The sequence below is a fragment of the Mastomys coucha genome, unplaced genomic scaffold (genome assembly GCF_008632895.1).
Source record: "Mastomys coucha isolate ucsf_1 unplaced genomic scaffold, UCSF_Mcou_1 pScaffold2, whole genome shotgun sequence".
In the NCBI taxonomy this organism is placed as follows: Eukaryota; Metazoa; Chordata; class Mammalia; order Rodentia; family Muridae; genus Mastomys; species Mastomys coucha.
This window is the reverse complement of record NW_022196902.1, coordinates 17270291-17285434: the sequence shown is the minus strand read 5'-3', so window position 1 is coordinate 17285434 and position 15144 is coordinate 17270291. Positions and strand designations below refer to the sequence as shown.

At 42.7% G+C, this 15144-nt stretch overlaps 1 protein-coding gene and 1 pseudogene across 1 annotated transcript in view; one reads left to right on the top strand and one right to left on the bottom strand.

The window, feature by feature from the left end:
• Enpp3 (ectonucleotide pyrophosphatase/phosphodiesterase 3) overlaps nucleotides 1-15144 on the top strand; it is a 127020-nt gene that overhangs the window by 19636 nt on the left and 92240 nt on the right. The window contains exons 6-11 of the mRNA XM_031380608.1: nucleotides 2439-2536; nucleotides 5572-5651; nucleotides 7149-7268; nucleotides 7941-8050; nucleotides 10222-10287; nucleotides 12200-12272. Coding sequence (XP_031236468.1) covers nucleotides 2439-2536; nucleotides 5572-5651; nucleotides 7149-7268; nucleotides 7941-8050; nucleotides 10222-10287; nucleotides 12200-12272 — 547 coding nt within the window. The remainder of the gene's footprint in view (nucleotides 1-2438; nucleotides 2537-5571; nucleotides 5652-7148; nucleotides 7269-7940; nucleotides 8051-10221; nucleotides 10288-12199; nucleotides 12273-15144) is intronic.
• LOC116097848 lies at nucleotides 9473-9993 on the bottom strand (annotated as a pseudogene).

Below are 15144 nucleotides of genomic sequence, written 5' to 3'. Positions count from 1 at the left end.
AAAAAAGAAAGATTAGACAACACTGTAGCATGACCCCAGCCAGTTCGGAGGCTGAAGCGGGTTTATTTTTTTCCCAGTCTGCTTTCATACCATTTTAATTACATGCAAGTAGTAAGGTCAGTTCTAGGTTAAAGAACAAGCAAGGTGTGGCTGGAAAGATGGCTCTCTTCCAAAGGTCCTGAGTTCAGTTCCCGGCAACCATATGGTGGCTCACAACCATCTGTAATGGGATCCAATGGTCTCTTCCGGTTTGTCTGAGGAGAATGACAGTGAACTCATCTACATAAAATAAATAATAAAATAAATCTCTGAAAAGAAAAACTAAGCAAGACGATAAACACAAATAGTCAAGGAACAAGCAAGACAATAAGCAAAGTCACTGTTTCTAGGGGCTTATCAGGATGGCCAGGATATCTGAGCCTGCTTCTTCCCTGTCCTAGCCCAAAGTCAAATTTTTGCCTGAAACTTACATTCATTCTAGCCCCAAATCAGATTCCTGCCTGAGCTTACTTCCATGTCCTGGCCCAATGTCAACAATTCCTGCCAAGTTTCTAGAAGCAACTCCAAAAGCTCTCCATGCTGTGCACCTTCCCACCATGGCTCTCTCTTGCCCTTCCCACCCTGGCTCTCTCTTGCCCTTCCCACCCTGGCTCTCTCTGGCCCTTCCCACCCTGGCTCTCTCTTGCCCTTCCCACCCGTGGCTCTCTCTTGCCCTAACACTGTTAGGACAGTGCTTTTGAGGCTCATGTGTTTATAGGGATCAGCTCTCTGTGGGCATGTGTGCAGGGTGCTGCCCTGTCTGCACATTGGCCCCATTCTCTTATGTGATTTCTATTGGTCCTTTAGCAATCACACCTCCTAGAAAGCCTGTTCTTGAAGGCTTATAAAGAATCTGGCATCCTTCTGTGTGCTCAACCCTGTACTGAGGTTCAACCCTTGGCCTGTGCAGGTCATCTCTTGATTTCATTTCCTAGGACTGTGACTCTTTTCTGCCTTTAGATACAACATCTGGCCCAAAATCTTACTTGGAAATTTGTTGTTAATTACTCTTCAATAAATAAGTATTCTAAGCAGCCAAACAAACTGTTCTAGATTCCCGTCAATTTTCTACAATATGAAAGTGATGGCCATATTGGTAACTTTTGGTTTTTTGAGACGGGGTTTCTCTGTATAGCCCTGGCTGTCCTGGAACTCACTCTGTAGACCAGGCTGGCCTCAAACTCAGAAATCTACCTGCCTCTGCCTATCAAGTGCTGGGATTAAAGGCATGTGCCACCACTGCCTGGCTCTTTTTTTTTTTTTTTAAGATGTATTTATTTATTTTATGTGTATGAGTACACTGCAGCTGTATAGATGGTCGTGAACCATCATGTGGCTGCTGGGAATTGAACTCAGGACGGTCCCGCTCAACCCAGCCCCACTCGCTCAGGCATAATACACTGTATCTGTCTTCAGATCTCATTATGGGTGATTGTGAGCCACCGTGTGGTTGCTGGGAATTGAACTCATGACCTCTGGAAGAGCAGCCAGAGCTCTTAACTGCTGAGCCACGTCTCCAGCCCAGAACAATTGTTCTTAAAAGTCAAGATATTGTTCATTCTAATTCTGTTGGAGATGGGGTTTGTTGTCATCAGTTGTGAGAAGGAATCAGATAAGCTTCTGAGAGATTACTCCCATTCTACTTCGTATTCTCAGTGATGGCTACAGGCAGAGTTTGGCTAATAAACATTTATGAAGGTATGCATCTGTCACACATGAACAGGTATATCATTCAAGTAAAAGACAAAAAGTGAAGATAAATAACAGATTTTAAAAATACAGCCTATGGTTGTCCATCATTTTATGCTAAATACTGGTCTAAAAGCACTTTAAGGTTTGTGGATACATGTTAATATCCTAAATTATGAGTACAAAGTAAAAAAACCCTAACCCTAACCCTAACCCTAACCCTAACCCTAACCCTAACCCTAACCCTAACCCTAACCCTAACCCTGATTTTGCAAAGCTTAAAAATTAAGCTTTAAAGTAAGAAACACGGGCTGGAGAGATGGCTCAGTGGTTAAGAGCACTGACTGCTCTTCCAAAGGTCCTGAGTTCAAAATCCCAGCAACCACATGGTGGCTCACAACCATCTGTAACGAGATGACACCCTCTTCTGGAGTGTCTGAGGACAGCTATAGTAAGATAGCTTACATATAATAAAGAAATGACAGCTTACAGAGAGTAAGTGCAGAGGATCCTTATTATTAAAAAAATAAAAATAAATAAAGTAAGAAACACACCACAGACTATGTCACCACCAGAAACCAAATCTATGTCATGGGAACATGCAAAAGATGGCTTGACCTGAGACCGTTTTCTCATCGTATATTTAAGGATTTTTTTCTCATGGTTAAGTAGTACCAAGATCACTAATAGTTTCTGTTTTCCATTTTCAGGTTTGACCTGCCACCAGTTATCTTGTTCTCCATGGATGGCTTTAGAGCTGAGTATTTACAAACATGGAGTACCCTGTTGCCGAATATCGACAAACTGAGTAAGTCAGCCGACAAAGTGTGAATGATAAGGAGTTCACTGCTCTCATCTCTGAAAGAGGGCTTTCCCCCTGACAGCATTGGTGCCTTGTCTTAGCACCCCCCGGCCCCCGTCCTCTCAAGATCTCCACGACTTAGCCCTGTGGTGTATATATTTTCACTAGGGAAAGATTTTCCTACTTGGTAGTTCTTGACTTTTTGTTAAGTAGTACACTCATTGTTTGGTTTATTTTGAGGGTCCCATCTCAGAGTGTAACCTCTTCACGATGGGAATCTGTTATGTATACCAACTCAAAGGTGACATTGTCAAAACTGGGTTCTGCGTCTCATCAAGGTTACTGGGTATATCTGCCATCTACTATACTCTACTAGAGGCTCTGCTCTTCAGGCTCCATTGATACTTAGAAACTGACTCCAGCCACTCACTCCATGAGATCTCAGGTCAGTAAGATGGTCATTTCCAAGTGGATAGGATCACTGTTGGATCATTGCAAGGCTTTAAGTTATGATACATACTGCTCTCATCATCACCTTTACTACAGCAGATGCTTCTGTGTTAGAGCAGTTGGGTCTTCCTGAAATTCAACACAATCATAATAATAAAAGCTGAATGCCTGAGGTGACAGGGTGAGAGTGAACTCAGGGGCTCCCAACATTGGCTGCTCTGCAATTCCTGTCTTTCATTTTTTTTTTTCCCCAGACTCTTGGATTTACAAAATGCTTAAATACAATCATGATTTTATTGGTTTCTTGTTTTGATTTTTTTTCAAATTATTGTTAAATGGCTCTTTAAGTTTGGGTAAGCTGATTGAGTTCTCCAAGTCTTGGTTTCTTCACTGCTAAAATGAAAAGACAAGATCCAACGATTTCTTCAGTTAACCCCAAGTCAAGATGATGTGGAAAGGCAGCCTGCTTCTCTCTGCAACAATGGCCCCATGACTCTAGACATTTTCCCGCACTTCGCATGTTTGGCAAAAGAGACTGACACTCACTGCCCAGCATCTTGGGTCCGGAGGATGAACTGACATCTCTCAGTTTTCACCTCATTATTTAAATTTATTTGGTAACATGGCTACGAAAGCCAGTTAATAGGAGACTGAATCTGTTTTTCAAGGGAAGTTACTTGATTTTTCTCATCCTATTGAGAACTGGAAATGTCATTTACAAATATTTCAACCATAGCTTTCTGATTTCTGCTTAAAACACATTTTTAGCCATTTGGATGCCATCTTTTATAGTCAGTGCATTAAAACCTCACTATGTAAGCCTATCAACCCAAACATCCTCCTTGTTGGTTTCCAGGGAACTGGAGTATGATGGTTTGGATCAGGTGTTTCACACAGGCTTGTGTTTTGAACACTTGGTTCTCAGCTGACAGCTTTATTGTAGGATGTTTGGAAACTTTTGCAAAAACTTTGGAGCCTACCTGGAAAAAGTAAGTAAGCATGCCCTTGGAGTATTGTCCCTGGCTTCTTCTCGCCACTTCATGTCTGACAGGAGAAGGAGAATTTCATCTGTTATACTCTTGTGTGTTCAGCTCAACCTCACAGAACTCAGTAGCCAAGGACTGAACCCCAAACCATCTAAAAACACAAGCCAGGCTAAATCCTGCTTTTCTTGTTTATCCAGGCTTTGGGCACACTGCTCAGCTACACTTCATCAATACCCAGTATCTTCAGGCATTTGCAAACTTGAGTCTTCCCACCCACTTTCTCAGGAAATAAAAACAGAAACTGACTCTATATTCCTGTTCATTGTATAAATCCTTGTCTCCCATGTCATTCTTTAAATGGTGAAAGTAGTTTAATTTCATTTTATTTTATCATAGAACTTCATGGTAATTTGAGTTTATAGTCTCTGAGGCAGGAGAGACCTCCACCTCTCCTCTTTGCATCAAGGGCTGTACACAGTGGACTCTATGGATTTCCAGGAGATTGTGATGGGGGAAACTTCTGAGTCTTATTAACACCACCAAACAATGGCTCGAAGTAGAGCAAACTCATGTCTGTTGGGGAGAATGTTGTTTCAGCTGCAGAGTGGGTGACATTTTGGCCATCGACCAATTTCACCTTGTGTTTTAACTTAAATAGAATCTATAATGGGAGAGTGGGCTTTGAGAAGGAGAGGTCATGAGACCTGGGTATGAAGCACTCCTGGTCTGCCCCGGTTCACAGGAAATAGCAGTGTGCTCCAGGGCGTCTGACCTCTCCTGGGGTTATTGCTCGCACTGAAACCAGAACAACGGAAGCACAATTAAGGCCATACTTTGTGAAAAACATCTAACAGGAAGCTTCATAGAGCAGATGGAAACTGACCCAAAGATAACAAGCTGCAGAGTGAGCTTACTTAGAGAATTTAACAAGGTGGCCCCGGTTTTTGCAGTTGTACACTTCAAATGTCTTTGCAGCTGTGTGGGAGGCGCTGATGATTTTTGTTATGCTGAATATTTTAAATGTAGGAATTGGCAGCCGAGAGCCAAATTCTGTGTAGAAATTGTTACTGTAATTATCAGACGCATAAAGAGAGGAACCAGAAGAAAACACTGCCAGTAATGTGTACTTTCGTGTACTTTTATCTTAAAGGTCAGTAAGCCAGGGCTCCTTGGCTAACTCTGCCTTTAGTGTAGTTGATTTCATATGTGCTAAGAACTGGATTATTTTTAATAATCTAAAAGAGAAGAAAATCTTGGGGCATTTAAAATTATGTAAAATTCGAATTTTGATGTTGATCGGTAACATTTATTGTACTGCAGTGTTTGGATTACCTGTGGTGCCTTCCTGCAAAGAACAGAGTTGAGTTGCTGCAGCAAAAACTACATGGCCTTGCAAAGTTTAATATCACTGCCTCCTGGCTCTTCCCGGAAACAAAGCCCATCTGACTCCTAGAAGTAGACTAGTTTTTTATTAATGAATAGTTTCAGGGTCAGAATTCCACCCTCTTTCCATCTTTAATCCCCTTTTTAGTTTCTGGGAAACATGTTGGTATTTAGTTATCCACAAGAAACACCTTGCTAATGTCTTACTCTATTTTTTTACAGAAACATGCGGAATTCATTCCAAATATATGAGAGCGGCATATCCCACCAAAACCTTCCCAAATCACTATACAATTGTCACGGTAAGTATTTGGACCAGTGGAAGATTGACAGGCATGGGCAGGGAACTGACTGCACTACACAGATAGGGACACATTGAGCAAGAACTGGGAAAGCTTGTGCTATACACTTCATAAGTGCATAACTGAATCCAGGCTAGAAAGTCACGGCTCAGTGTTCTCCATCCACTAAGCATGCGAGCCTCACTTTAGGCTAACTCACCTTTGTGAGGCCACAGCATCCTCCGCAATGTGAGAAATACCGTTCTGGACTTTTTGATTGCCCTTTCCTCAACTGGAAGTCAGCTGGGAAGTGTGGTACTCTATAAGCATTGATGCTTCCATGTGGAAAATTCTAGACTCTTTTTTACCAGTTTTACTTGACAAAATTTTGTTTCATAAATGGACTTATTCTAATGACTTCTTAAAAAAAGATAAGACAATCAAAGCAAATAGATTCTCCTCATTAAATGAAAAAACATGGGTAGCAAACAGGTTACTAAGTATGCAAGAGATGTTAGGGCTTTTTGTGTGTGTTATATAGCGTGTTAGTTATTTTGTTCATTGCTAGAACAAAGTACCAGACAGAAATCCATTTAGGCAAGAAGAAGTACTATGTTTATTCTGGAGTACAAATGTGAAGGGATCCACTCTGTCACAGTAGATGGCATGATAGCAGCAGCTAGAGGCTGCTTGGTCATGCTCATGTGTAGTCAGGAAGTAGAGAGAGAAAACAGGAAGTAGGCCAGGGCTGTAAAACTCCAAGACCTAGCAAGATGGTCAGATGGTAAAGGTGCTTAGCACCAAGCCTGAGAACTCACAAAGTGAGAGGAGAGAAATGACTCTTCGAAGCTGTGCTCTGACCTCCCTGTGCTTGCTGTAGCATGTACATAACCCACAACACACACATGTACATGCACAGAAAATAAACATATAAACAAACACACCTCCAGGCCTGTCCCAGTGACCTACATCCCACTTCTTCCGTCAAAGATTTACCTTCTAAAGCAGTGGCTCTCAAGCTGTGGTTTGCGACCCCTTTGGGGATCACATATTAAATATCCTGCATATTAGATACCTATATTACAATGCATAATAGCAAAATTCCAGTTATAAAGTAGCAATGAAATAATTTGTGGTTGGCAATCACCACAACACAAGGAGCTGTAGTAAAGGGTTGCAGCATTAGGACAGTTGAGAACTATTGATCTAAAGTTTCTACACTCTCCCAGAACAGGACTTTCAGCCAGGAAGCAGGCATCAAGACTGAGTCTCTGGGGGACACTTAACAGTGTAAACACAACAGGGAAGTCAGTGTAAACCATCCGCTGCTATCCGCAGCTGAAGCCAAGATACATGGAGGCTAGGAAGCTGCGTAGTCCTGATCCCTAGTGTTCGATCTGTTACGTTCATCAATGTACCATTCTTCCTAGGTCTGAGTAGAGAGCTGTTGCTCTTGCAGCCTGCCTATATTTTACTAAAGCATACTTCATAATCTTATGTTTGTGATAAAAATTATAGGGTTTGTATCCAGAGTCACATGGCATCATTGACAATAACATGTATGACGTGTACCTCAACAAGAATTTTTCACTTTCTTCAGTAGAGAAGAGTAATCCCGCCTGGTGGAGTGGACAGCCGGTATGTAGCAGTCTCACCTTGGCGCCAAGCAGGTTTCCTTGACAATGGCTCAGTCTTCTCAGACTACCCGAGTTTCTTGCCATCCATGCAGTTTCTAACTGCTGAAGATGTGAAGGTTTTACTATTTATTATAACTATTTGAATTGTAAAAAAAAAAAACAACAACAACAACAACAAAGCACTTATGGTTACTTACTCAGGTGGTTTTGTGTTGAAAAAAGTCTTGTATCATCAATCGACCCACATTTAACTTTTCTCAGAAAGACATCTAATTTCTCCCATACGGTTCTGCAATTTCTTCAAAGGTGAAAAATTATGCAGTTCTATCAGTATGGGAGAAATAATGAACTGCTACTATCTTCCTACATGTTCTCCCCCACCCCCCAGACAGGGTTTCTCTGTATAGCTCTGGCTGTCCTGGAACTCCCTCTGTAGACCAGGCTGGCCTTGAACTCAGAAATCCACCTGCCTCTGCCTCCCAAGTGCTGGGATTAAAGGTGTGCGCCACCACCGCCTACCTTCCTACATGTTTTATTGTTGAGAGAGATTGACCAATCATAAATTTTAATTTGCTGTAAAAACAAGAACAAATTCTCAGTCAAAATAGTTGTTAGGAGGAGGTTACAGTGTTTGTTCTTAAATAATTATCCTGTTGTCTTTCACTCTTTATAGATTTGGCTAACAGCAATGTATCAAGGTCTAAAAGCTGCTTGCTACTACTGGCCGGGATCAGATGTGGCTGTCAATGGCTCCTTCCCTACCATCTACAGGAATTACAGCAAGTAGGGAAAGTGCCTTCCCATAAGGGTCCATCTAGGCAGGGACCTGGAGGGCTGATTTCCTCATTTGTTTGCCTTAAAGATTGATTGTGTGTGTGTGTGTGTGAGTTTGTGTGTGTATGTGCATATATGTGCATGTGTGTGTCTGTATGTGTATGTGTGTGTGCACTGTCCTCAAGTGCACCATGCAGCATACGTAGAAGTCTGAGGACACATTCCGAGGGTCAGTTCTCTTCTATCATACGGGTTCTGGATTAAGCTCAGTGGCAGGCACCATGTCTGCTGTTGCAGTTTTGTTTTTGTTGCTCTGGTCAAATACCCTGACAAAGAAACTTATGGGAGAAAGGTATTTATTTAAGGTTGCATTTCTGGGTTGAAGTCTGTCACTGAGAGATGCCATAGAGGCAGAAACATGGGACAACTGATCACATTACATCTAGAGTGAGGATCTCAGAATGAGTGGATGCCTGTGCCCTCACCTGCCTGCTGTGTTGAGCTTGACTTTTCCATACTTAAAGAGCTCAGAAGGCATGGCCTGAGGACTGTTACGTCCCTCACCCAGCTTGTCAGTCCGTGCCTTTGACCTTCACAGAAGACGCAGTCTGACTGGGTTTCTCTGCGTAGCTTTGGCTGTTCTAGGACTTATTCTAGGATCTGTAGACTAGGCTGGCGGTGAACTCAAAGATTTGCCTGCCTCTGCCTCCATACTGTTGGGATTAAATGTGCGTCCACCACCACCTGGCCTGAGAATCTTTTGTTACCACTCTGGTCTGCACTTTCATCTCCTTGCCTGCATTACTAAGGCTCCTCTCTCCACACTTCCTGTTTCTTCTCTCCTGTGATCTATTCTACATCATCAGTCAAAAAGGTACCTTTGTAGGGGCGGGTGAGATGGCTCACCGGGGAAGAGTACTGACTGCTCTTCTGAAGGTCATGAGTTCAAATCCCAGCAACCACATGGTGGCTCACAACCACCCATAATGAAATCTGATGCCTTCTTCTGGTGGTCCAAAGACAGTTACAGTGTACTCATTTATAATAATAAATAAATATTAAAAAAAAAAAGGTACCTTTGACAGTCTAGTTACAACACTCCTTTACATCAAGTATTTCAATCACTCACAGAGTACTGGGTCCCCTTACATCAATTAATAATCAAGATGATCCTCCATAGATAGACTTAGAGACCAACTGATTCAGGCAATTCCTTAAGATCTTGCTCGAGTGAGCCCAAAGGTCAAGTTAACATATGAAGCCAACCATCACACTATGTCAGCTGGGATGAAAGTCTCCAAAGGCTCTCACTCACTGATCAAACTCTATTTCAAAAGTAAGTACACTATATAGACAACTGGTACATGTGAATGCATAATGAGTAAAAGTCAACAGGTGATAATCGACAGTTTTTTTGTTTTTGTTTTTGTTTTGGAAAATGTTAGCATTTAATTAACCTCTGGCGTGGCTTTTAAGCCACCAGAACACAGGCCCCCCCAACACCCTTAATCTTCTCTTCAGCTCTTCTGCTGAAGAATTTGGCCTTCACGATGACAGGTTGTTTAGGGAGCTTTCCCTTGCCCAGAACTTTGTAGTAGCCTGATCGAACAACATCAATGATGGGAGCAGCTCCAGTCTTGTTTTTTGCTGCATTGACCCGTGTCTGCTCACTGACCAACGTCCACAATTTATCCAGGTTGACAGTTGGACAAAATCTCTGGTTCCTCTTCAAATGGTAATGCCTCATACCAACTTTCCCAAAGTAACCTGGATGATATTTGTCCGAGCTGATCCTGTGGTGATGCATGCCTCCAGCATTCCTGCGGCCTCCTAGGTGCTTGCGGTGCTTACCGATGCTTGCGGTGCTTACCGATGCGGACGTGGCCGTGGCTCACGTGGCCCCGGAGTTTCCGGGTCTTCCTCAGTCTGGATGGCATGGCGGTGGCAGAAAGGAAAGCGGCAATAATCGACAGTTTTTATTTTAGTTGTGCAAAGTTAAAGGAGAAACATGTAAAAAGGACAGATGACATGTTGGTGGAAAGTCTTTGTGACAATGGGGCCCTTTGAGTGTGCCACGTCCCTTTCGGTGTTTTGATCCAGTACTACAGAATGTAGCTCCTCTCCCTAAGTAAGAGTATGTTGGAATTATTTGATTAAATTTTCAAAACTTTTTATTTCAGTTCTGTCCCATATGAGAGGAGGATTGCAACGCTATTACAATGGCTGGACCTGCCCAAAGCTGAACGGTGAGTGACAGCTCCGTCTAAGACTGCTCGGTTGTGATGTTTATATGGGCAAAACTGCAACCTTCTGTACTATTGCTGGTGAAAAACAAACAAAAACCCTTGGAATTCCCTCTTTCTCCCTCCTTATGTTTTCCCTTCCTTCTTCCTCTTCCTCTTTCTTTCTTTCCTTCTTTCTTTCTTTCTTTCTTTCTTCCTTCCTTCTTCCCTCCCCTCCCTCCCTTCCTTCCTAACTTCCTTCCTCCCTTTCATGTCTGTCTGTCTTTTTTATTTTTTTAAAGATTTATTTATTTATTATATGTAAGTACACTGTAGCTGTCTTCAGACACTCCAGAAGAGGGTGTCAGATCTTGTTATGGATGGTTGTGAGCCACCATGTGGTTGCTGGGATTTGAACTCAGGACCTTCAGAAGAGCAGTCAGTGCTCTTACCCACTGAGCCATCTCACTAGCCCTTGTCTGTCTTTTTCCCCTCTTATTCCTCCTGCCTCCTGCTCCCAACCACTTCTGGTAGTTTGAGAGGTTTGGTTCTATAATCCTGCTAGCCTGAAAGTCACTGTATAGACCAGGCTGCCTTGAACTTCTTGCAATACTCCTGCCTTGGCCTACTGAGTACTACCTTGGCCTACTGAGTGCTGAGATGGCAGGTATGACAGATGTTTCTAGAAATGTCTTTCTAACTGAAATCTTCTCCAAGGCTGATTAACTCATTAGTACTTCGTGGAGAGTTGGACAACTCTAGAGCCAAATTACAATTTATTTTAAGCCATGCGTAGCCCTCTAAATAGCCACTCCTTATCCAGGTCTATGTCAGACCTAACATCCCGTGACTAACTTGTAAAAAAAAAAAAATGGAATATATTAACATAACAAACCACTGAAGAGCTAAGAATACTTACTACCAAATAGTTTCTAGGGCTGAGAGCAGAGTTGTCCCCATTTTTTCTGTAACCCACCTCTGATGTTCACACCAATGTATTTGAAAGTGTCTTGATTTATGACTTCCTTGGTTCTGTTACTGTAAGAGCTCCATGAATCTGCTTTTGTGTTGGGATGTAGAATTTGGGGTAAACTAAATCTGAGGCCATGGCCAGTAGCATTTGGCTCCACAGTAAACTCTATCTTCCTGGAGGACAGAGTTATGTTTGGAGTTGACACAGGCAACTCCAAACATATATGTATGTGAGTACACTGTAGCTGTCTTCAGACACCCCAGAAGAGGGCATCAGATCTCCTTACAGATGGTTGTGAGCCACCATGTGGTTGCTGAACTCAAGACCTTTGGAAGAGCAGTCAGTGCTCTTAACCACTGAGCTCCCAGCTCCCTGCCACTGCTTTTTAGTGGGCACTTCTCAAGACTTAATCCTGAGAAAAGGTGATCTCTGGGGGACCTTGTTAACCTCCACAACAGAGATAGAGACAGTCCTCCATTGGAGAGGCAGGCAGATATCACAACCATATTGAACTGGAATGACAGAGGCCCTGGTTCTTGGTCCTGAGGATAGATTCCAGGCTGAAGGGGTCAGAGCTACAGACTAGTCAGAGAATACTGAGAGCATCAGGTAAACTTCACATCAGCAACCACATGATGATAGAGGAACCAGGCATAGAACAGAGTCAGCCAAAGGCCAGACACCAGCAAGTAGAAAGGGCTGGCCCATTAAGAGAAGTCTTAGCTACAAAAGCAACATGTTTTACAACTGAGCCACAATAGCACTTTTATCTGGGAAGGGATTATTTACTTCCCATTAGGAGACTCATCTCTACTCGAGCCAAGTGTATCTTCTAGCCTCTAGCCTGAACAGAGGATATGGGGCAGGGACAGATGGCAAGCTCATGATCCACAAAAGCAGGAATCCATCTGTATGTTTATCCCAAGTTGTTAATGTCTTTCTTTGTTTCGATTTTACCGGTAGGCCCAGTTTTTATACCATATATGTGGAAGAACCTGATTCTGCAGGGCATACAAGTGGACCAGTCAGTGCTGGAGTAAGATGGGTTTTGTTGCTGTTTGTTTATTTGTTTCTCAACAGTTGGTAAATCATTTAGGCCTAACCTACAAAATAAGACAGGATTTTAAAATCGCTTCTGAACACACACATTTAAGGAATATGTGAGATCAAGTAATTAAAAGTCTAAAATCAGTATTTCAGTTTAATAGTTTAATCATAAAATTGTTAAAAGTTCTAGGAAGGATAACTGTCTAATTAACCACATCTTAATTCCTTTGATTGGCAACCTGATGAAGATTTTGATGAGGCACTGTTGATTCTCACACTGAAACTCAAGGCTGGGTACTGTGTGGCCATTCAGCACTGTAACATGGACATTTTAAGTAAAGTCACCTGCCAGTCTCTGTGGTGTGACCTCCGTGCCTACTGTGCACACTGCCACTCACCGAGTTCCCAAGCACCTCAGGCACTGGAGTAGCTGCTCGGATCGATTTCTTCATTAGCAAGGCCATTCTTATACAATTGTCCTTAAATATTATTTCCAACACACAAAGGCATTCTGCTTTTTGAACCCCACTGCAGTCTCTTTTAAATCCCACACTGGCCATAATGTTAAAGCTCCCAGGAATGAAGTGCCCTGAGGCATCTCATTTAACAGTTGCCTTCCACTGCACTGCGAACATGCTTGTTTACAGCTCCTTTTGTTGCTATTTACCAGTGAAGTCCATTTTCTTTCTTCTTCTTAAGCGAAAATTGTTACTAATACAAACAAGGCCCTGCTCAGTTCTCACATACTCTGTGAGCTTCTGCAGCCCCCTGGTACCATTCTGAACTTAACATGAAATGTTAGACTTATTCTCATGGCTCTGAGGGTGCAGAACTCATTGATTACAAAGCTCATGTAGTGTTTATTCTCTAGTTTAACGTTGTCTGTGTTTTTCTCTGTGCATGTTTGATGAGATCAGTCATTTTAGGAGGAACACTGTCTCTGTATGTATCTGCCTCTGTATCTGACTTGTACTAGGTCCCGTTAACTTCTTTCCTTTCTTTTCTGTGATCTAGTTTTAAATTTTAAAAGTAACTATGAAAGCTAGACAGTGGTGGCTCACGCCTTTAATCCCAGCACTTGGGAGGCAGAGGCAGGTGGATTTCTGAGTTCGAGGCCAGCCTGGTCTACAGAGTGGTTTCCAGGACAGCCAGAGCTATACAGAGAAACTCTGTCTCAAAAGATTAAAAAAAAAAAAAAAGAGTAATTATGAAAAATGTTGCAGAATCTGAACGCTGAGATGTGTGCATGAGGTCATGTTTTGAACGCTGAGATGTGTGCATGAGGTCTTGTTTTGAACGCTGAGATGTGTGCATGAGGTCTTGTTTTGAACGCTGAGATGTGTGTATGAGGTCTTGTTTTGAACGCTGAGATGTGTGCATGAGGTCTTGTTTTGAACGCTGAGATGTGTGCATGATGTCTTGTTCTAGTAGATGTTGGTGGGATTGCAGTTTGCCAGGAGAGTGTTGTAGTCAGGGTTGATTCTCTGGAGGAACAGAACAAAGGGGATGGAGATGATACATACACAAGACAAATCTCCTAGGCAGGTTTTAAAATAGTAATGACAGCCGAATTACACCTGCAATACTGTAAACACAGTGATTGCTCTATCCTTGAAGCTGGGTGCCTCAGTCATTGGAATCATCCCATAATAGTAATCTCTTTCTGGGGAGCCGTATCTGCCAGCTACTCAGTTTATAGGATGGGATTCCTCAAATAGTCTCAGGCAGGGACCCAGAGTCCAGAAAGTCAAAAACAACATCAAGGTAAATCAATTCCTTGTAGCAAGGAGGGCCAAACAAGCAAATAGTCAGTTAATCTCCTCCTGAAATGAGCCTCTTCTTTTTGTCTTGGCAGCCACCAGTTAAGGTGGACCTTCCCACATCCATCAGGACAATCCCTCAAGTGAGGCTTCCTTTGTGGACAATTCTAATTTGTGCCAAGTTGACATTAAAACAAACTTTGTTAGAAATTCTCCCCTGAGTAATGAAAAGGAAATGGGATTTGCAGATGGCCAGTAGACTGAGTATATACAACACAGAAGGGCCACATACAGATAGACGACTGGCCCCCTTCCACAGTAGACAGAACCAGAATAGTAAAGAATGGTAACAGTAGGTAACCATTGCTGTGAGCTACTTACTCTGTGCTAAGTACACTCTTTGAAGTGCTGTGTACATAGTATTTCAGATCCCTGACTAGGGTACTGGGAACCAGAGAGAAGGTTACAAAAAAGCCTAGCGCCTAGTCATGCAGGTCTCTGCAGGCCATAAAAATGGACAACAGGAAGCATTGGGGCATTGTTATTAGGCAAGTGGAATGGCCAGCCTGTGTGTATTTAGAGATCATTTTTATTGGGCATGAGAAGGAGGGAGAAACATTGGTCTCTGCAATAGTCTACTAGAGGTGGGTAGGCTTGGACCTGGGAGGAGGCCAGCATCAAGAATAGAGGATGGTGTGTTTTCAAGATTGAGTCAGCTGATAGACATGGTGTGAGGTGGTGGGAATGGGAGAGTGATGGTGCATCTCTGCCCTCTGCCATATGCAAATGGCAATTGAATAAGTACAGAAAGCTGAGAGCCAGGAAGGAGCTGGGAATTGGAAGCACGCAGAAGTTCACAAAGAGGACATGTTGTGTGAGAGAGATTAGGACAACTCCTGCATAAGACTCACAGCAAACAGGAAAAATGGACCCAGAAACGGATGGTGATAGTTGGAAGGCTTTGCAGTTTTATTTTGGTTTTTTGTTTGTTTGTTTGTTTGTTTGTTTTGAGACAGGGTTTCTCTGTTTAGCTCTGGCTGTCCTGGAACTCACTCTGTAGACCAGGTTGGCCTCAAACTCAGAAACCTGCCTGCCTCTGCC